The sequence below is a fragment of the Echeneis naucrates genome, chromosome 24 (genome assembly GCF_900963305.1).
Source record: "Echeneis naucrates chromosome 24, fEcheNa1.1, whole genome shotgun sequence".
Taxonomy (NCBI): Eukaryota; Metazoa; Chordata; class Actinopteri; order Carangiformes; family Echeneidae; genus Echeneis; species Echeneis naucrates.
Genome location: NC_042534.1, coordinates 1,188,199 through 1,210,369, shown reverse-complemented (window position 1 = coordinate 1,210,369; position 22,171 = coordinate 1,188,199). Strand labels below are relative to the sequence as shown.

The 22,171-nt window shown below is 44.6% G+C and overlaps 1 protein-coding gene across 2 annotated transcripts; it reads right to left on the bottom strand.

Annotated features, from left to right (window-relative positions):
• Positions 1 to 320: 320 nt before the first annotated feature.
• Positions 321 to 21,580, bottom strand: LOC115038136 (peroxisomal targeting signal 2 receptor-like). Of its 2 annotated transcripts, none has more exons than XM_029496984.1 (11): positions 21,445 to 21,580; positions 20,695 to 20,842; positions 20,391 to 20,448; positions 20,144 to 20,294; positions 19,989 to 20,066; positions 19,777 to 19,885; positions 13,095 to 13,201; positions 12,753 to 12,866; positions 11,915 to 11,970; positions 6,575 to 6,674; positions 321 to 2,191 (listed from the first exon to the last, which is right to left on the bottom strand). In XM_029496984.1, exons 2-11 carry the CDS (start codon positions 20,804 to 20,806, stop codon positions 2,108 to 2,110), a joined length of 969 nt encoding a protein of 322 aa, XP_029352844.1. In that variant the 5' UTR covers positions 20,807 to 20,842; positions 21,445 to 21,580; the 3' UTR covers positions 321 to 2,107. The 2 variants fall into 2 exon arrangements, with proteins under 2 accessions (XP_029352844.1, XP_029352845.1); XM_029496985.1 differs by having other exon boundaries at positions 21,333 to 21,458.
• Positions 21,581 to 22,171: the final 591 nt, after the last annotated feature.

Here is a 22,171-nt window from a genome sequence, read left to right as displayed (position 1 = left end):
GGAGAGGAGGAGAGGGGAGGGAGGAGGGGAGAGAGGTAGGAGGAGGGGGGAGAGGGGAGAGAGGGAGGGGGGAGAGAGGGAGGGGGAGGGAGGTAGGAGGAGGGGGGAGGGGGAGGGGGAGGGAGGAGGGGAGAGAGGGAGAGGGAGGGAGGGAGGGGGAGGGAGGTAGGAGGGGAGGGGAGGGGGGAGAGAGGGAGGGGGAGGGAGGTAGGAGGAGGGAGGTAGGAGGAGGGGGAGGAGAGGAGGAGAGGGGAGGGAGGAGGGGAGAGAGGGAGGGGGAGGGAGGTAGGAGGAGGGGAGAGAGGGAGGGGTGAGGAGGGGAGAGGAGGGGTGAGGAGGGGTGAGGGAGGGGGAGGAGGGGGCTGTTCTGTCATTGAGCTCCGTCCTTTCACTCTTCAGGAGCGGAGTTCAAAACTGGATCACCAACCAGATCCTGAGTCGGGTCAGAGGATGACCAGGTGCATTCTGGGACTCTGACCTCAGATCAGTTCACGGCAGCGACAGAGATTCTGAGGACACGAGGAAGAACAGAGTTGGATGATTTATAACCAGACTGATGAGCGTTAGAGCCAAACATTGACTCTAAAGGTGAACGATAAACCGTTCAGAATAAAACTTCGGACCGTTGAGGCCCGAGCTCATCTGCCTGGCTGGTGATGGGACTCAGGAATTCAACCCGTTGGTGAAGGTTTCTGAGTCTCCTGGGTGGCGAAAACTACGAGCAGTCAGGTGAAGCAAACCGAAGAATCCAACAAACTAACCCTCTCTGAGAGTTAACTGTTGAGGTGTTTGTCGGGGAGCTTCCTTTAAAATTCTCCCCTCCTCCTTATCACAAACAGAGACACCGCCATCGCTCATAACAGGCGTGGAAATGGCTTGGACAATATTTTAATTGAAATATTTCATCGGAAAATCAGCTTCCGGGCCACGAGGGAGGAGGATCCGCCCTTATCGAGCACAGACCATTAGCTTCCAATTAACACGCAGAGACAGAAGAAGGCCGAGACGCTTTCAAACACCAGGAAGATTAAAACCAGGCCGAGGATTTAGACTGCTCTCTGCAGGGACGGAAAAAAACAACAGCAACCAGCGCCTGCATTCATTATTCCACAAACTGTAGGTAATATAGATTAGGCCGAGTAATTTGACTTAAGACACAGAATGGAACAGGCTCGAATCCATTTTAATATGGATTTGCAAATTAACATGTAGCTCTCAGTCCTGATGAGTGAATAAGAAGGCAGCACTGTGTTCCACAGTTTAAATAAAAGAGAAAGCCAGAGAGTTCACGTGCAGCTTCATTTTTAGGAGACATTTCTCTCAACAGTCTGAGTTTGATCATCAAAAGCTAAACCAGACAGCTCTGCAATCAGAAACAGGTCAGAAGGTTTTGTCCTAAAACACAAACAGCTCCTGATGCATTTCTGCAAAACAAAGGAGGAACGTCAGAACCACCAGAATCAACGAACAAAAACCTGAATGTGATTAACAACGTTCCTGTGGAAGGAGAGAAGAAGAGGAGCAGACGACCAAAGATGGCGTCAGGAAGGAGAGGAAGCAGTTTTTAGCCAGAAAATAACAGTTTTAAGAATTTAAGATAAACAGGAAATAATTCTGTGTTGACTGACGAGGTGAAGATGTTTATTGTTATTTAGTCAAAGTAAAGAACAACCTGACCTGAATATAACAAACACAACAAACTCAACATCATCAGAATGACAACAACACCATTATTCAGAACCTTCTTCTTCTTATTATTATTTATATTTTCTTATCATTACGTATTCCAACATAAAGGAGCTTATTTTCTATTTTCACATCGGAGACGTTTTAACTTCACTGACACACAGTTTTTATCACCACTCTGAAAATACATGTGTTTGGCTCCTCAGAGTGAGATTAGACTTTTTGAATTATTTTACATCTGAAATAAAAACGAAAGTGCAAAGTCTGCTGTTGATAAACGTGTGTGTGTGTGTGTGTGTGTGTGTGTGTGTGTGTTGCTTTGCCGTCTACAACTCCAGGGTCGGGCTGAAGGTGAAGACGGTTCAGATTAGCAGCTGTCAGCAACGTTCCTCATCTGTATGTACACGTGTGTGTTTGTGTTCTACGTTGTGGTGCTTTGTGTCCCAGCATTCAGGCAGGCGGGTGTGTAGATCTTCACTGTCTCATCCCAGGAACAGTCCACCACCTGCGAACAACACAACACAACACAACACAACACGTTATGGCGTATCCTTGTCGCTGCAGACATTCTGTTGGTCCAAACTGAAATGTCTCCGCCTCCTCCAGCTGTGTCTACGCCTCCTTCAGTTTGTCCTGTAATCAGGTGGGAGGTGGCGATTGTCTGAATGACACACTACATCCTGGTATCTCTGCAGGCCGCCAGCTGGCGACTCCCGCTTCATTTCCAGGCTTATTGATGACGCACAGGTGTTCGTGTTTGGGCGCGGAGGAGGAGGGGCAGGTGCAGCCCGCTGACTGATGGTTCGGATCCAAACTGGGACCAATCCTGGTCTTTACTGTCGTTCCTCTGACGGCCCTCAGATCCTGCGTTGGGCAGTCAGGTTTCATTAGAAATATTAACTCCAGGAGGAGTTGTGTTAGAATTAATTATAATCCGACGCTGTGACGGACAGAACACGTTGAAAATCTGACAGAGCTGCAGACCGTTTTTAAACACTTTGGGCCGAGTCACAGCTGCACTCAACAAAAATATAAAAAATGGTGTTTGATTCATCCGTCTGTCTGCTGGAGCTCAAACCGCTGAGGAGGGTCACAGTTTGACCGGTCCACCACCAAGACCTCCTACAGGAGACATGAGAACTGGTGGTCTGGTCTGGTGTGACGTTTTGGATGGATGCTTTGACCGAAACCTGGTCCAGATCTTCATGGAAACATTATTCACAGCAAAATCTACCTGTCTGAGGTCTGACACTTTCTTCAGACCTCCGTGTGTGTTGAACCAGCTCACACTACTTTGTCGTATTTCAGTCTAAGGATGAAATAACAGGAACGACTCAACAGAGACCAGGAAGCTGCATCCCAGAATGAACGCACAGCCGTCACCATCACCCCCCAATCCCAGCCGTCCGGTTTCCCTCCTCCTCGTTCTGTGATCCTGATCAGATCTCTGAATCTCTGAATGAGTGAGCTTTCCAGCCCACAAGTAAGAAAGTTGAGTAGTTGTGCAGTGAGTCAGCTGTTGGGATGAGGGATGCCCATCTTTAATTAACTTAAACAGCCGAACATAATGGAAAGACTCGAGCAGAAGCCAAGACCGCAGCACAAAGACAAGGAGGGGGGGGGCTGGAAGGATGTGGAACGACGAGGGGAGGAGGCAGAAAACAAAAAGCTTTAAGACTAAAGGGAATATAGAAGAGAGAAAGTTCAAAGTCTGACCAACGTTCAGCGTCTTTTTAATTTCAAATAATGAGAAAGCAACTAATGGAGCAAAAATAATTAAAACAGTAATAAGCTGGCGGCCGTACAGTACAATACGCTCATTATCCCGGCTGAATTGTCATGGTAACGGTGTGACGAGGTGGCTCCGTTAATAACGTTGTTAGCTCGGGGGAGAAGCACAAAATGACCAAAAGTTCCCAAAGTACAGGCCTCCTCTGAGAAAATTACGCATTTAAAGCTGCTGTTGCACTGAAGCATAAAAATCTGCGTCAGCAGCATTCATTTTTTTTTTAGACCAGATGGTTCCAGTTTTAGCCTCCTGGAAAGCTAAAATGTCCAATAATAAGAATAATAATGAGACATATTCCTGCACCACACCTACAAAGTGCTTTAGAGCAATTCAGCCCAAATAATTGGATCTAAAGCATAAACACATGTTTTTGTCGTTTTAGCCATGATTCTACTTTCAGTTTGGCCAAAGTGTGATTCTCCTCTGCAGCACTTCAGTGATTCGAACAGAGAAATGGTGACGCTGAAACGGGCTGCTTTGGTGCAAACTGGGATGTTTTCCTAAAACCACAGTGAGTAAATGTGGTTCTTAGATTCATTCAGGTTCTCCTCTGTGGCCGTTACAGGGAGGGTTTTTTTATTTTAATATGAAATCACCAACGTTGACCCGTGAATGGCTGTCATCCGGCATTCCTGCGTGATTAATCACCTCATCCTGTTTCATTCACACACACAGAAGGCAAAGGTCTTCTCTGCTCAGTGTGTGTGTGGTTTGGCCTGCAGGGCTGTAAAGAGGGCGATCCATCAGCTGGTTCTCCGCCTGGATGAGACCAAACACCACACCAGTGAGGAAGAGTGAGTGTGTGTGTGTGTGTGAGAATAGAGGGCTCATTAGAGCAGGAAGTGATTAGAAGGGAGGAGAAAAGAGCAAGTTAGCACCGATATCAGGAAGAAAATAAAGCAGAGAGGGTGTAAAGACATGAGGAAGAGGAGAAACTGGGAGAAGGAGGGACGAAGGTGACATCAAAGACGAGACAAAACAGGAAGCGCAGCAGGAAGAGGAAGAGGAAGAGGGCTTTGATGTCTCACACTGGGGCAGATACCGTAGCATCACTCGGTTCATTGCAGCAGATTAGCCTGACGAGGCAGCCGTGTTTATGGACTGAGAGTTCACTGAGAGTTCTTCCAACAAAACACTGAAACAGCACAACACAAACCTTCTCATCGCGATGATGACAGTGGCGTTGGAACTAGAGACTGAGACCATAAACCTTTACTGAGCTGATAAATCAGGGAGGAGGAGGGACATTTTCCCATACACTTCAATAAGGTTCAGCACTGAATCCACCTTACAGATCCAGAATCCATGAATCAGTCTGATCAATGAGACAAGCCTGGTGTTACTAAGGCTGGACGCACACACACACAGAAAAACGCCTGTCCTGGTCAAAGGTCTCCACGGAGAAGAAAGAGCAGACTCAGCCAATCAGAGTGATGAGGCAGTCAGTAGATCACAACTGCCATGGACGCACACACACACACACACACATTTTAAAATATGTTCCTTCAGGAAACAACACAAAGACAAAAAATGGAGAGGTGTCGAGAGAGAGAGCTTTCAGTGTGCGTGTTGTTTTACAGCCTGTTTTCCTGGAACGACATGTCTGATAACAGCACACTGAACAATACAGCTGATTACTGCTGCTGCTGCTCCGTCTTCCTGTGACAATACAGCTCATTATCTCAGACGAAGAGGTCAGCTGTTTACGGCGACGTTGTCGGTTCAAGCACCATGTCCGCCGTGCCACCGTCTGCGTCCCGGGAAAGTGCTCCATCAGAGCTATTTCTGGCTCCGAGTGAAAGGCCTGATGAAGGTGCATGCTGGGAAGTTTTGGCTGTCAGGTGGAGACAGATGGTAAACATGAATACAACTCTGTCAACGCCGAGTCTCCGTTCTGTCTGCGGCTCCGAGCTCCGACCACCTGCCGCCAAAACAGCCCACGTCCTGGACGTCTGGACTCCTCTAGGCCTCCAAGGCCGAGCTGTGGGATCTGGACCGGTTGGTCCAGATCCCACAGATCTGGGGAATTTACAGCCAAGTCAGAACCAGGTTTAGGTCTCCATCAGCTGGTGTTCTTCTGGTTTTAATCAGCATTTGGTGCCGCAGTTTGTATTTGAAGCAGCAGTGAGTCTCCCTGATGTGTTTTTAGTCCATCAGCCTTCCTGGATCGGTAGATTTGCTCACACTGAATCATTCACATCTTGTATCCAAGAACTGGGCCTTAGAACCAGCTGTCGGGACTTCTGGGACTTTGTGATGTCACAACAGAGCGGAGGAGAGGCTCGGGTCCTCTGCTCTGATTGGCTGACTCGGGAGAGTCAGTTAATGGAAGGCTGATTTCAACGCTGATTTCCCAACCAAGAAGGTTTTAGATTTTCCACAAATTCAAACCCTGACCTCGCGCTGACCTCTGCTGGGTGTCACTTCACCTCATGTCTTTGGATTTATGTCTCTCCAGTGGGGGGGGGGGGGGGGGGGGCGGCATACAGCCGATCACTGCCCGTCTAAATTTGCAAAAGAACTGAACTGGACATGAGTGGCCTTTTCAACTCACTGCTTCTTTACATCGACACATTGAAACATGCAGCTTCCTGACAAGGCTGTGTTAGAATGTGTGTTACAGTGTGTGTCTGTGTGTGTCGGCAGATTTATGGATGGCCCCATTCCTCCGACTGCAGCAAACAACGAAACACGTCGGTAAACTCGATGGAGATGATCCAGTCTGGAGCTTCACAGTCGGTCGGTACAAAAGATGAAGGGCAGATGAAATATGATGAATGGATTAGTTAATGATGTCACAGAATCCTCGTCATGGCCTGTCAAAGTCTGATGTTGGACCTTCGTTCTTCCTCCTTTAACAAACACAAAATGCTCCTTCGACTGAAACTCGAAGAACCTGCTTCTCTTTTCTTTTTCATTGAGGCAACGTCATGCACACAAAGGGACTTTTTCTAACCTCTGGAAAACGTTTAGGAATAATTACTTTGATAATTCAATTTGGACAATCTGGCCACTTGTTGTGGTCATTTTCAACGCCACGGTGATGATTTGGGATTTTTCTACGAACGAAAAGCAGGTTTGAAGGATTGTGTGCGTCACCTGGTTGGGGACGTGGAGGTTGAAGTCTAATCCGCAGACGAACTCGGAGTGATGTTCCACCGTCTCCAGAAGAGGCTGGTTTCTGCTGAAGTCCCAGAACCTACAAAAACAGCACAAACACAGATTTTACTTTCCATTTTTTGTAATCAAAATCTAAATAATAAAAGTACAAGAAGCACAACAACTGATAAACTGGTTCATCTTTGGTTACATTGATGGAATAACAGCTTCAAACAACCTTTTTAATAATAATTTTAATGACAATTTTAATGACGATTTGGGGTTTTTCTGGATCACACTGTTTTATTTTAATGTAATGAAAAATATAGAAAAGGCTTCAGACCAAGAAGTCAAACTTCAGGAGACGTAAATAAAAATCTGTGGTGAGAAGAAAGCGAGAAATGAGAAGAAGAGTAGTTCCTTCTTTACTGACCACAAATCAGAAGAGAATTACGAAAGAGCCCAAAAGAAGAAGAAGAAGAAGAAGAAGAAGAAGAAGAAGAAGAAGGGATGTAGAAGAGAAGGCGATCTGCAGAATGAGATTATGAAAACCAAAGAAGTGACAGAAAGAGACGAAGATGGGAAAAGAAAGAGGGAGGGACAATAAAACCACTCCAGACCTGAGAGGGCGGCGGCCAATCAGACTAATTGAAAGACTGTTTCCCGCCCTGCTCTCAACAGAGCGGTATGTGTGTGTCTGTGTGTGTCTGTGTGTGTCTGTGTGTGTGGGCCAAAGCCCTGACTCAGCAAACACTCCCTCCAGACTCATCCACTTTACAAATGTAATTAAATCATTTTCAGAGGGAACGCTGCAGCTCCCATCGGACTCCATTAGGCCTGTATTAATACTGGAGCTGCAACACACACACACACACACACACAAACACACAATGAGCGATGGCTGTCTAGGGACACTCAGGCACTGAGAGATATTATATATTGAGTGAGTTGTTAGTGTAAATCACTGCTCACCCTCACTTTCTCCTTTGTGTACATGTGTGTGTCTGTATGTGCAGCACAAACTGAGTGCTAACGAGTAGTGTGTTTGTTTCGTAGCCTGAAAAACCATCTTCCTCTCAGGAAGCTAACAGGAAAAGAAAAAAATCACAGACTTCCCTCGAGAACAATGAGAAGAACCGCAAAAATCCCAACAAAACGCTAATTTTCTGTTTCTGGTCATCCTGTTGGACGTTTAACATCCAGTGAGCATTCAGGCCTCAAACGTGTCAAACTGCTTCATCTTACAGAAAAAAAAGATGCTTCTTTACTAACATCCCCATCTGTGTGATTTCAAGTATCTAATTATATATTACAACACAGAAAATGTTGGTGTGCTCGCTCGTGCACAGAAATACATGAAGTGGAACCCGCTCGTCGCTCACAGCGCAGAGCAGCACGTCTAATGAAGTGCAGTGGCAATAAAAAAAAATAAAAAAAATCAACTGAAATGAATGCATTTCTGTCACAGCAGTCCCATTCAGGGCATTAAGAGGCAGGAGTAATATTCCTGCAGCTAAGAGCCAGCCAAGCCTTGATTGGCCTCATAAAACGAGCACCGGCAGTGATTTACTGTCAGCTGCGGTGAGTCGGCTTTTTAGGCTCCAGGAACGTGAAAGGACGCAGCGGAGGTGGAAGCAGAGCTCCAGGTCTGAAAAGAAAACACGGCTGAAAGCGGAGATTAAACGACTGATTGGTCGAAGCCCATCTGGGCATATTTTAATTTATTAAAATCGGCTAAAATCCGTGAAATCCTCCCTCTGCACGTACAAAATATGACACATTCGCTGGTTCATCTCAAATTTGACCGGTTGAGTTGAGTTAGATTTCAGGTCGAAGATCATGTCTCTTCAATCTCAGACTCAAATATTTCCAATGAGTTGGGACGATATGTGGAATATAAATAAAATAAGGTATCCCACAGTCAGTAGGCTTCATCTGATCAGACCAGGACACAAAGTGAGGCAACCATCAAACCTGTCAGCAACTATTAGATAAACAATTCAACTGAATACTAACCGGTTCCTTCCTCACTTTCATCTCATTTTGAATTTTGAAATCTGAACTTTGATTATCAGACTGACTGATAATAAAGCTGATGTGAACGGTGTGACTCAGATTATAGGCTCAGGGTTCAGACGCTGTTAATGAAGGTGTGTGTTGAATGTGGAAGACCAGATGCCGATCCCAGTTGGACAAATAACACCATGTTATCTGTACAAATGAGGCACGTCGTCTTTTGTCTGTAGTTCCCATGGCAGATAATTATTTAGCTCTCATTGTGTTTGGTTCTATAGAAAACGTCCATTCACCTGCCAGCTCTGTGTGTGTGTGCAGAGAGACAACAACGCCCGGACAAAAATACAGCAAATAAAAGAGGATGTAAACAAAACGTGAGATACAACAGAGATGTGAAGAGGCTGATTCACTCCTCCCATGAACTGATGTCACCGACGCTGCTAATTCAGAGAGGAAATTAAGGTTAAGAGTCAAACAACACGCACACAGACTCACACAGACTCACACAGACTCACTCACAGGGGCTTTCATACAACAGATAAGGGGAGGACACATTATCTAAAGCAAACATGAGACATCTAACCTGCAAAAACGGAGACCTCAGAGTTTGTCACTAAATGAGTCCATTAACATGTGACAGATATTTTAAAGGCTCCATATTTAATATTATCCCTGAATGTTTTTGGACCGACCAGCTTCAGGCCTGAAGGGTCACCTGAGCTGTGTGTCCAGTTAAAAAGGTTTTAGAACAGACCGACAGCGCCTTCCTCACATTTAGATGCAGATTTGGATCCTTGTGTAGATCACAAACACATCTAAACTTTTTCATTAATGGAGTCCAATGAGTGAATTGCCTTCTTGCTGGGATTTGATGGCTCTGTGTGTCACAAATACTCAAATTCACCCGCTCATTAAATGCCAATTTCTCTCAGCGGCTCCATTACATCAAACACCAAAACCATTCACCCTCCGCTGGATGTTTGATATTAAAAGACTGAAACAAACAGAGTCCAACATATTGGGTCAGAGAAAAAGACAGGCTGATTTCCGTCAGTCACAAATGGTCGAAGTCCCAGAATGCTCCACTCTGAGAAAACCACGACTGAATAAACAGACGGAGGGGGGAGCAGAAACAATGATTGATAGGCCTGAGTGTGTGTGTGTGTGTGTGTGTGTGTGTGTGTGTGTGTGCTCATATTTGACTATTGAGGACTGTGTGCTCAGATTTATTTGCATATGAGTGAAGTGAGTTTGCATTCACGTTTTATATTTTGTGTGCTTTACACGTGTTTTACAACCAGCCAGCATCCTAAACACACAGTGTGTGTGTGTGTGTGTGTGTGTGATTACAGCAGAACACACCAACAGGTGGATGTGAGGAAACTCAGACTTCTTATTTCGATGTTACACCTTCAGTTGGTATAATGTTGGTATTATCGAGATGGACAAAAACAAATCAGTCCTGTCAGGAATTTGAAGAAATTAAAAATGAACGATTTCATAAATAGTTCAAGGTCCTAAAGTATCAGCAAAACTGAAAGAGGAGCTGACAGCAGTTAGCAAAGTAACCAGGAGGTTTACACAAACACACTGAACATCGGTGGGCAGTTTGTGTGTTTCTTAAGATACGACCTGATGAAGTAAACCTACTGAAACTGTTTCATCAGCGCAGTAATTAATGGACGGGGAATTATCTGCAAAGACAGGCAGGCAGCAGGAAAGTTAATAAAGAAGAGAGCATCGATGCAATTACAGATTCAGCGTCCTGATTGAAAATATATTCAAAAGCACTGATATTCTCACACTGGGACCTCAGAAAGCCTGACATCTAGGTTCAGACCGTACAGACCTCCAATGTCTCCGTTCGTTAAGGATTTCTAATTGATTTCATTTTATTACAGTAACTGAGTTTGACAGCCGCCGAGCTTCTTCTTCCTTTTGGAAAAACAAAAAATAAACATTGTTCCGTTTCTCAGAATTTGTCTGCAAGATTCTGTTGTCATTACTGCTGAATTTGGCAGGTGGTGATTTTTGTGTGTGTGTAATGAAAGCAGCACTCAGCATGGAGGATTTGAGCCAACCAAAGCCCGGATCAATAAAACACCAGGTTTGGCATAAAGCTTTCTTTCTCTCCCTTTGGCTTTTTATCTCCCAGCTCTTTGTCTTTCTGCCTCCATCGTTTCATATGTCCCACGTTTGGCTTTACTTTCCTTTACTGTCGCTCTGGCAACAGCTGGAATTGATTTGACCCTTTGACAGACACAACCAGACAAAGTAAATTTCCCAGAAAGCAGCTTTAAAAAATGTGTTATTTGGAGCGTTGCGACCTGGAGAACGGGGAATCGTCTGTCTGAGTCAATTTTCTTGTCAATTTTTGGGCTGTACAGGTTTTACAGAGCAGTTGAATAATTTCCACCCAAATGTGGCGCAGACTTTTGTGTTTCATCAGACTGCCTTAAAACCTAAAAAACAAAAAGTACTCACAGTCAAGGTTGTTCGACAATAGGAGGGAGTTACACAAAGACAAAATCCTCTACAGACCAGAATGTGTTATTTCACTTTGGCCTTCACAGACGACGAGACAAAACGGTCCGAAACCTGCGAGACTGACAGACGTGAAGAAGAAAATTGATTCATCTGCGGTTTTTTGGCTCAATCGAGGTTTGACATAAAACCACCAGTGAGACGGACAGAGAGAAGGAGACACAGAAGACGCAGCATATTTTCCTAAATAACACAAAAGCGGTCTTGCTTGAAATGAACGATTTTATTAACCTGGTGGCTGCTCATCCCGTCTCTTCTCTTCCTCTGCCTCACACACACACCGATTTATTTTATCACACCATCCATCCACTTTGGGCGGTAATTGAAAGAAAAGGAGGCGTAGGCAGAAAATGCAACCACTTATCTGGTTTAACCTCCTGAGAAGTTGGTGTCAGACAGTCGAACTTGTACGTGACGAGTTAGAAAAAGGCTTTTACTGCACGGTGAAGTGTCACAGGTCACTTAAATGTCACTACAGCCAGAAAAAAAAAAAAGACAGTGAAATCAATATCTGGATTGTTTCTTTAAGTGATCTGAATCAGCACCACGGGACTTCTGCTTCAGCTGCAGGGTTTCTGTTCATTAATGTAAAATGACACAACCACACACACCAACACGACAACAACAATTTCATTTGAACAACAATCATCGAAAAAAGTTCGGTTTCAAAATGCTTCATGAAACAGCAACGCTATATGAGAAAGGAAAAAGAAGAACTAGAGAGAGAAAAATCTGAAGAAAAAGAACTTGAAGAAGAAGAAGAAGAAAAAGAAATCCTACCTGACGGTGAAGTCGTAGGAGCAGGACGCCAACACCGTCTTACTGTACGGAGAAAACTGCAAGAAAAAGAGGAAAAATTCTGTCTTCATATTTTATATATATACATAAAGACCACATGAAACGTTAGCAAGAGAGATAGAAAACAAAAGAGTTGTATATACATTTTAAACATGTTGTGTATTTTCAGCTCTGTTCTGAGTGCTGTTGATCTTACAGAGGAGGAGTCCACAGAGTCGTCCAGTTAATTCATTGGTTCATTTGGTTCTGCCAGTTTCACCTTTCTCATCACACTGACTCACATTTTCTCTCTCTCTTCTGTCTCTGGTTCCAAATTACAGCCGATTCATCGGCATCGTCAGCAAAAGTCCATTTTAACGAAGCAAATTCAACAAATAGGAAAGTCTGAGCAGCTGATGTGGAACAAAAAGGTCTGTTAGCAACCTCTGACCTCCTGAGACTGACGCACACACACACACACACACAAATCCTTTGGCATTGTTAGTTCTCTGGATCGATTGGATTCACCTGTCTAGAAAAACCCTGCTTGAGCATGTGTGTGTGTGTGTGTGTGTGTGTGTGTGTGTGTGTGTGTGTGAAGTGACTTGTACCTAATCTGACTAACGGGATGGGATGTTACTGTGGGACTTCATTTCAGCTGTCTGTTTTCTCACACACACACTTCGGATGTGTGTGTGTTCTTATTAGGGCCATTTAAGTGGATGCTTTGATGCTGTCAGGCTCCGCACTGAAACTCTGCCACACACACACACATTTGGCGCTCGTGCTGTTAGACAACATTTGTCAGAGCATGTGCTTGGAAACACAAGTGTGTGTGTACCTTGACCCTGCGGATGGCGTAGCGGTGGCCTCCCAGCTGACTGACAGGCTGTCGTACGTTCCTCAGGTCCCACACACACACACTGCAGTCCACCGCTCCCGTGGCCACAATGTTCTGCAACACACACACAACTGTAACAAACAGGAAATGTCCAGTAGAGCTTTTACTCTGAAAGATGCCAGTTAACTGTGTAATAAACTACGAGTAAACGCACTCTATCTGAGAAGTGAAACAACCGTCTCGCCAAACCAAACAAAAAGATTATAAAATTATTTGAAGGTGGAATAAAAAGTGCTAAATTAACTAAATTAACTTTTAAGCTCCATCGTTAAGTTAAGTTACCTGGTCATATTTGCACCAATCACAGCTGAGGATCTCAGCCTTGTGCGCCGGGACCGCCAATCGACACGCAGCCGCCTTCACGTCCCACACTCTCAGAGTGCCGTCACCTGAAAGCAGATTACCCAGAATGCTTAGCGCGACGACCACATTCACACAAAGCACCCGGTTGGTCAGATTTTAGAAGTGACAAACATCTACAGGTCAAAACCGTAGAGACGCCCAGAAACCAAGAGCCCGGCCGCTTTGAGGGATTAGCACCAGGTTTACCATCGAGTCAGTTACAGCTCAGTGTCAACGAAGTCACAGCCGGCTGTCAGTGCAGACAATCAACAAAATCTGGACACAAAAATAAATGTGAGTAGTGCACAAATGTAACGCTAAACCAAACCACTGTGATAAACCGCAGCAGTAATTCAGAGTGTGTTTTTACAGGGCAGAGGTTGATGCTCTGCCAACACTCTCTCCTTCATTTCACAGCTGCAGGTTCTGACTTCTTAACTCACCCCGTTTGTTTTTTTATTTCCCCGCTTCATCACTCCCACGTTCATCGAGGCTGGATTTATTTCAGGGCTGCTGCATCGAACTGCGTTTTATCAGCTGGTTGTATCTCACAGTGATGTTGTGCTCAGTCAGTCTGCCACTTTGACACCACATGAAAATATGAAGGCTCTTTTCTCTGATACATCAGGTGATAACATGAAATGAAGCGCTCTCTGTCTTTGTCCCTTCACATCCTGTCTGTCGATCAAACAACGCTTTAAAACAAGAACACAAAAAGTCCCCCAGTTTCTGATTTCTAAATGGAGCATCATTTAAAAAATGAACATCATGTTGTACAGAAGACTGAGACGGTAAACTCATCACTGAGCTAATGAATCAATCTGTTTTTTCTTCATGTACGGCCCCAATGTGAAACTACAGCAGAGACGTTTCATTCAATTCTGCCAAAAATCATAAAACAACCATAACAAGTTAAAACAAAACTCATGTGCGGATGAGTGAAGGCTCAGCAGGCCAAACAGAGTCGCCATCTGGAAACCACAAACAGCATTATTGTAATAGAATTGTGTGTCTTCTGAAAAAGGGCCACATGATTCCCTCGGAGGTGAGCGGAGGAGGAGGAGGAGGAGAGCCAGCTCGCTTTAAACCAACCCGGCCAGTTGGAGGGAACAGGTTAAAGAGGACACTGAGGGGGATTCTTCCAGGCGTCACCGACAGATTAATCCTCTCCTCCTCCTCCTCCTCCTCCTCTTCATCCTGAGGAGGTTTAGCTCTTCATGTTGCTCCCCTTCTATTTTACCTCCCTCTCCTCACTCACACAATCCACTTCTCAGCCGAGCGTGGAACCTCCTCCGGCATCAGCAAGTGGAAACGAGCCAGCTACGCAGTGTGTGTGTGTGTGTGTGTCCATCACAGCAGCAAAACATTGCGTTTCTTTTGCTGCAGCGACAAACAGCATCTGGATGGCATGTTGGTTGTGTGCGTCTGTGTGCGTCTGTGTGTGTTCTGCACTGCGTTAAATCCTGACTTCTGTTCTACTCCACCTGAGTTCTCTGCTGTATCAGCAGTTTCAGCTCGTATGGACTTTCTCACTGATGTGGCACATCACCGCAGCTGACCGATGAACTTCTCCTGACCCTCATTCATCATTAAATGGCTCATTTGTGTTCTGATTTAAAAATGAACTTTACTGTTTCATGATTGTTTTTCCATTTTATTTTAATATCATTTCTTCACTGCCAACCTAGCTGGCTTTTTATTTACCTTTGAGCTAAACGTTATGGACATGAACACTTTGTGCTGTTTTTTTTTAATGTTCCTGATATCATCTCAGGCGGTGGGAGGAGGTCGGTATTTGCATTTAAAAACATTTTGCTTGTTCGGGTAGAGGCTGAATGCGATCGCAGCGGGAGTGTGGGTGACTGCAGAGAAGACGGTTCAAAGAGCTGAGCTGCAGTTACACAGATTCACATGATTGTTTTCAGCCACCTCCGGGCCTCAGCTATGAAACTGGATCAGCAGAAGACAGGATGGAGTCATGAAGACACTGTGCTTCTTTTGTTCTGCGATGAATTTCCCCTTGTCCTGGTTCAGATTCCTGTCTCTAAAGGCTTAGATGAGCTTCAGGTCATTGTCCTTTTCGTTCAGAATATGATGATTCCTCTCAGACCTGTTGCTGTCTCACTCCTCTCCTCTTCTGGCCAATGAAGTGCTGTGGTACTCATCTACTGGACCAAGCTGGCTCTTGTCTTGGCGGATCAAACCCTCTGATACAGTTGGAATAAAGATCACGGGACCAATTTACAGAAAATGGATCCATTTACGTCTTTTTTTCAGAGCTAACATAAAACTGCTCTGTTTTTTTAAGAGATCATCATTTGCTGTTATCTCTGTTGTGCTACTGTCCAGACTCAAAGTGGTTTTACTGCAATTCAGATAAATTTTCTGGAGTAAGGAGGCTTTAGAAACATTTTCATTTTGCAGACTGCACCTTACATAAGGAAACATAATGTGTGTTTGTTGTTGGGTCTCTGGGTCCAAACAGTGGACACATTTAAGGGCGGCTAGAAAAACGCAGCACATCTATTCTGCCGCCACACAAGCGTCCAGTGGCGACAACTTTAAAACGACGTAGAGGATGTGAGGGTATCAATTTAACTACATTCTTTAGTTTTAGGTGAAGAAGGAAAGGAAAAGCTTTGTTGTCATTTACTGAAGCTCTTATTTGTTGCAGAGCTGAGGCCAAAACAAGCTGGCACCAGAAATGCAAGTGGAGGAGATCTGGAGGGAAGATTGAAGCTTTAAACGCGCACGCACGCACGCGCGCACGCACGCGCGCGCACACACACACACACACACACACACACACACACACACACACACACACACACACACACACACACACACACACACACACACTCCTCCTGACGATGCTGGAGGTGGGGATCTTGTGTGGTACTGAACCAAACCGGGAGAGAGAAGCAGAGGAGGAGAATCATGAGATGATGTGAGGAGGATGGACAGGAAAGAGCATGGGAAGCCCAGATAAGCTTCCCACTTTTCCAATATCTCTTGACTTTCTCCCTCTCTCCATTTTTCACGTTCCTCCTCTTCAAAGTCAGACACTGGCAGTAGCCTCTCATGCTAAATGCTAAATGCCACCAGAGGGGAGGCCTCCACCGGGGAGATAAGACAGCAACTCTCCGCCGCGCGTTCATGCCAGCTAGTGCTGTTTGACAACTCATTATCATCCATCCATCCATCCACTCATCTGTAAGACCCACCGGAGTAACACATCTCCGACGCCGTTCACAACACTAAGGCCTGTGTCTCGTTTGAGTTTCTCCACAATAACATCGAAGCAATGTAAAATGTTCTAGAGGGATTATTGTCTGAGTGTCTGTCTCCTTTGTTATGATATAAACTCACACTTCCTCACTCTTCTCATGTTCAACAGCACAACTGTTCTTTTTTTTTTTTTTTTACTTGGCCCAATGCTCATGTTAACAGAATCTGAATCAAAATCACTTTTCCATCCCTCATCCCGACTAAGATACACTGCAGCTGGACTGGTGTCTTTTTGCTGTTGTGTAACAAAACCAACCTGACGTTTAGATAATGGTGCTAAATGTTCTGTGTGGTTGAGTTACAGCTGGCTGACGTGGTGAATGTCTGCTTTGAGGAAATTAAGTTAGGTTCAACAGTATCGCAGATGACAGCTGCTAACAAGCTGCCCTGAGTCGTGACAGCCTCGTAAACTGTGACGTGGACCAAGAGAAGAACCCTCCTGCTGTAACATGCCAGCTGTTCAAAAAGGAAAAACCATAGGAAACCATAATTCTTCAACTTCTGCCACTAAACGTCCGGCTCAACCCAGAACAAAACACAGACCTTTCATTACGATCCAATGTGATTACGAATGCACGACCACCTTTTACAGCCGGTCGTCTCGGCTTCCTGACGCGGTTGGTGTCGTTCAGTGGAAGAAAACAAAACAAAGAGAAATTGTGATATTGACAAAAACCAGTCGGGAGTCTTTCCTCACAGCACCAACACCTTCTCTCAGCTCTCATCTGGAGTGAAACGACCGTGGAGAGTAAATACACTCGTGTGTGTTGGCAAATGATCACGACTTATTGATTCAGAATATCTCAGGAGACGTGTTATAACAAGAGCTCCTCTCTCTCTGTCTCTCCATCGATCACAGCCTTCCTCTCATTACAGCTTTCACCAGGCCTGCAGATACACTCTGAAGGGAGACAGGACTCGTCTATCACCTGAGAAAGAATTTATGACAGAATTATTGATTACGTCTTCCTCTTCACTTGATGTCCACCTTTGTGTCTCTTTTATACGATCTCGATTGTGGAGAGAGAATCATGTTTTGATGTGGGTGATGAAGGCTGAGCTACATTTTGTTTTGTGAAAGTTTCCCTGAGGTGAAGGACCGACACTCCCCACTGACTGTCAGTGAAGGCAACAACAGCACAAATGTGACAGCCTGTGTGTGTATGTGTGTGTTTGGCAGTGAACCTTTGACTCCGATGGGCCCCTGCTATCAATTATTTAACCAGACACTACCTGGTATCGGGGAGCAAACACAAACAAACACACACATCATTAACAGAAGGACTGTGTGGGTTTCAGTGTCCTGCAAAAATGTGATTTGGCTGATGTGCAAAACGTACACAAACATACGCACACAGTTGTGTTGCTGGAGGACAGATAGACAGAGCTGCACTCTGAGCTGTACAGGAAAACTACGCATCACAACACTACAACAATATTCCTGTCACACAATCATATTACCACAAAGGAAGGAGGTTTTGTCTGTTGTTGTGTCGGACAACGAGGATTGGACTGAAAATGTGGTTTTCAAACTCATCAACTCTTTTTGCTTTTTACATTTGAACTTACAGTGAATTAGACTCATGTGTTTGTTGACAGTTGCTATTTGACAATATTACTAATAACTTAAACCGCGTTGGCACTTTTAATGTGGAGCAGGTGCATCAGAAGACACAACAGCTTGTGTTTTAAAGGGGCAGTAGTGGCTAAAATAAACCTGATCCAACGCTGATCAGGTGGACTCACTGACACACTGAGCTCTGAGCAGAAGGTCCGCAGTTCCACTCTTCACTTTACTAACCGACTCTCTCTCTTTCATTTCACATCGGTGTGTACCCGATAAAAGAGACTTTAAATCAAATTGTTGTTTTGCAATTATCTGAATTAAACCGCAGCTCTGCAGTGACTCCTGCGTGAACACTGGAGGTAAAGTGGCTGGAAGAGCTCAGCGTGGACAGAAGTGGTTTTATCACGGAGGTCGGCGCTCAGTAAATCACTTAGCAGCAGAGTTCAGCAGAGCACCAGAGCTGCACCGCAGGACTTATCTGATGCTCACAGATCTAATGAGCTCTGTGTCGCTGGTCAAATTTACGACTTCAGTTCAAATAAATCTTTATTTACATCACTTTTGCTGTGACACACTGACTTTTTCATCATATCTACATCATATTGAATATTTCAAAATTTCCCTGCAAGCATCAAAATTAATGATTTTTTTAATGTGTTGGTCAGATAACTTATCTTTTCAGGGATTAACATAATTCAGAATTGATTCCTGGGGGCTCCAGCTGCAGTGGGCCCTTGCCCCCATTATTTCCTGTATCTCTCTTCATGTCGCTGTCATTAAAAGCTAAAATTGCATACAAAAATGATTTGATTGTTGATAAATCATTGCTTCTTTCAAACTTAAAGCAAAACTTTGTAACTTCCTGTTGTGGACTGAGATCAGAAACATCTGAATACTTAAAAAAGGGAAAATGAGATTTAACTTTGTGAATGAAAGGAAACAAACTGAGAATGAATATTTAGATTTCGAGCAAAAATTTCATCAGTGAGGCCTCACAAAGACTGAAGGGGGAGAAAGTGGTTTCTGTGAACATGTGAGATCCCCCTGAGCACCAGGGGCTTAACATCTCCCCGGTTATAAAAGCTCATCAGAGATTTCCGCTCACTCTCACAAACCAATTAACCCAAACTCATTATCCAACAAGGTTAACCGAACTAAAGACAGCTGCTAGGAGATTCGATTCCAACTGCTCCGCAATCTGATCAGAGCGCTGACGACCGGCTCGGCTCCACCCTTTGAGAAAGCCTGGCATACGCGCCCACGCAAACAGATAAGATAATCCCATACACCACCCCCTCCACGATGATTGACTTCATGGTCTTCTGAATGAGGCCGATTTCTAGGGCTCACTTCCTCGATAGAGCAGGAGAAGATGCTGCAGGATCACCCCCCCCCCCTCATTTTTAATTAGAATGGAGAAAGTTACAAAGCGTTTTGGGAGATACACAAGTTTCTGAAGCTTCTATCGTTCTGAAGAGTTTTAATATGCAACTTCCTGCCAAAAAGGAAAGGAATCCACCATCGACTGAATAAACTATATTTACTATATATCTATATACACTGAGTCTTCGCACCTGGAAGCCAGGAAGTGAACTGAGACTTTTCAGACTCACACCATCACCTGAAAATTAATGAGCACGACACAACAGTGAAGCTGCACAATGCTGCAACACCGCCACCCTGTGGTGACGCTGCATGCACAAACACACATCTGGAGGAAGACGGTTGAACTCCCACCTTATCTGTACTGAGTGGGTGAGGGCTCACCTGAGGCTGAAGCAAAGCATCCTGGGATGTGGGGAGACCAAATGGTGCTGTAGATGACCCCTTCGTGACCTCTGAGTGTGGTCAGAGATTGGGTGAGAGCAGGGTCCCACTAGAGGAAGGACAAAAAACAAAAAACACACACTTATCTGGCAGAGGAGAGGAAAAAGAGGGATGAAGACGGGTGAGGAAGAGGAGAAGGAACGTTTTCTCACCACTTTAGCAGTTTGATCCCACGATCCAGAGACGAGCAGGTTCTCTCCTCTGATCTGACTCCAGTCCACTGAGTACACCTTCACACGCACACACACGCTGTCGTAAGAACGCCTTCCTTCATGTTTCTGTGGGTGTGTGTTTGTGTGTCTCGTACCTCTTGTGCGTGTTCTTTGGCCACCCTCAGTGGAGTGTTGTGATTGGCAACGTCCCACAGCTGCAGGCTCCCGTCACCGCCACCGGCAACCAAGAGGTGTTCATTGGCTTCGCTCCACGCCACATCGAACAACCCGTCACTCCACTGCCAGCTGACACACACACACACACACACACACACACATTATACTGATAAACTAGGTGCAGATGATCGCTGACCTCTGACCCTGAAGAAACGCACAGTTTACCTTCTCACGAGCGACACCCCCGTCTCGGTCTCATCCAGGACCAGCAGGGTACCGCAGCCTGCAGAGAGGCATAGAGCTCTTTTATTATTATTATTATTTAGATTCATTTCACTAATCAATTCATAATTTTTAATCAAATCAAGGAAAGAAAGTGAAACAGTTCGATGGCTGACAGATGTTGGTGAGAAACAGAGCATCAGTCCAAACATTTTTATTTTTATTTCAGACCATATTTATAATGTTTAATTTCTACACCAATGAATGTCTTTATGTCTCACATTGTGTTTTTCTCTATGGTACTGACCTGCTAGTCCGTAGTACTGGGACGCAGCACAGGCCACCCTGTTCGGGATGAACGGAGACACCTCAACAGCGTAGCCATGATGGGCCGGACTGCGGAACACCTTCGTCATCATCAGCAGCAGCAGCTACCTGTGACCACGCTGGGCCTCCTGCCAGAAACATCCAGGAAACCAAATCATACAATTTCACAAATAAATTTGTTCAACAAAGATTAAAAAATAATAGAAATAGAAAAAAATAACAATAACCACAACAGCACGAGAGGTTATGTGGTGGTTAGGACCTTAAACTGGCCTGAAGTGAAACTGCCTAAAGACTTCCAGTGCTGCTCTCGTCCTGATTTAACAAATGTGGCTGCGTCCCGTCTGGTGCGGTGCAGCTGGTGCAAAGGTTGTGCAACTGCATGTTATTGCTGTTGTTGTTTTTACAAGAACAGCTAGACAAATCTAAACTCAGATCCAAACAGTCTCAATAGGAATACATCCCAGGTGAGGAGAAGGTCGTGGATTCTCCCTTTTTTTATCAATATAATAAGTTTGATTAGGAAAAGTCTGAATCTGTGCTGTGAATGGGCTTCACAGCAGACTGATCTGGACTCTCCTGGTCTAGTTTGGGGGGTTGAATAGTGAAATCGCCAACCTTCTTTGGTTTTGGTATCCTCTTGATATTTCCGGTTTCCAGCAATCGACCAAAGTTTCACAGAAAGTGAATTTACGAAGCAGAAATGGACCAAACGGCCACCGTACCGTACCTTCACACACCGAGCCGGCCGACCGTAGCTGCCGTCGGTAAGTCGCTGGGGAAAACACCGTTTAGAAAGATCAGCAAATCCGTAAAATTGAACAAATCCTCCGAACAGGACGTTTCTCCGTTTACCGGCCAGCCGTGCGGCACTTCCGTGTTTTCATCACGTGACCCAACGACCCGGATGAAACCTGCGTTCGCTGCTAACCTTTGATTACTAATATACACATTATTATTAAACCAATATAACACGTTCACATAAGAACGTGTTATTTAGTTATTCCTTATACAGTTACACAATAATTGGTTTTTGTTGTTTTTGTTTTTTTTTTGCTTTTTTTAAGCCTGTTGTTCACTGGCAGATGACGTTTAGAATAACATTTAATGTGTAATATATTATGTTCATGTAGAATCATGAAGCCATTCACAAGCTGCAGTTTAATTTGATGATAAAACGTGCAATATGGAAGATTTATGATCAGTTGGTACGTCTGATCGGCTGTTGCCTCTCTGTGCTGGCATGGGTTCTGCCTTTTGCTTTAAATGTGACCTGGACTTCTACTGAGTCAATATTTTTATCGTTAAACTCATCTGCTAATTATATTAGCATTTTCTGAGTGAAACGATAATCAGAATAATCTGTAATATATTTCCTGTCAACCAACTAATAAAATCATGTTATTTTAAAACCTCGCGGGTGATTGATTTGTTCTTAACATGGAGATAGTAATACA

Coding starts and splice junctions, on each gene's coding strand:
- LOC115038136 (XM_029496984.1), bottom strand. CDS start 20,806: ATGATGACGAAGGTGTTCCGCAGTCCGGCCCATCATGGCTACGCTGTT. Junction 20,067..20,143: donor CCAAAGAACACGCACAAGAG/GTACGAGACACA, acceptor GTGCGTGTGAAG/GTGTACTCAGTGGACTGGAG. Junction 2,192..6,574: donor ACCTCCACGTCCCCAACCAG/GTGACGCACACA, acceptor TGTTGTTCGCAG/GTGGTGGACTGTTCCTGGGA.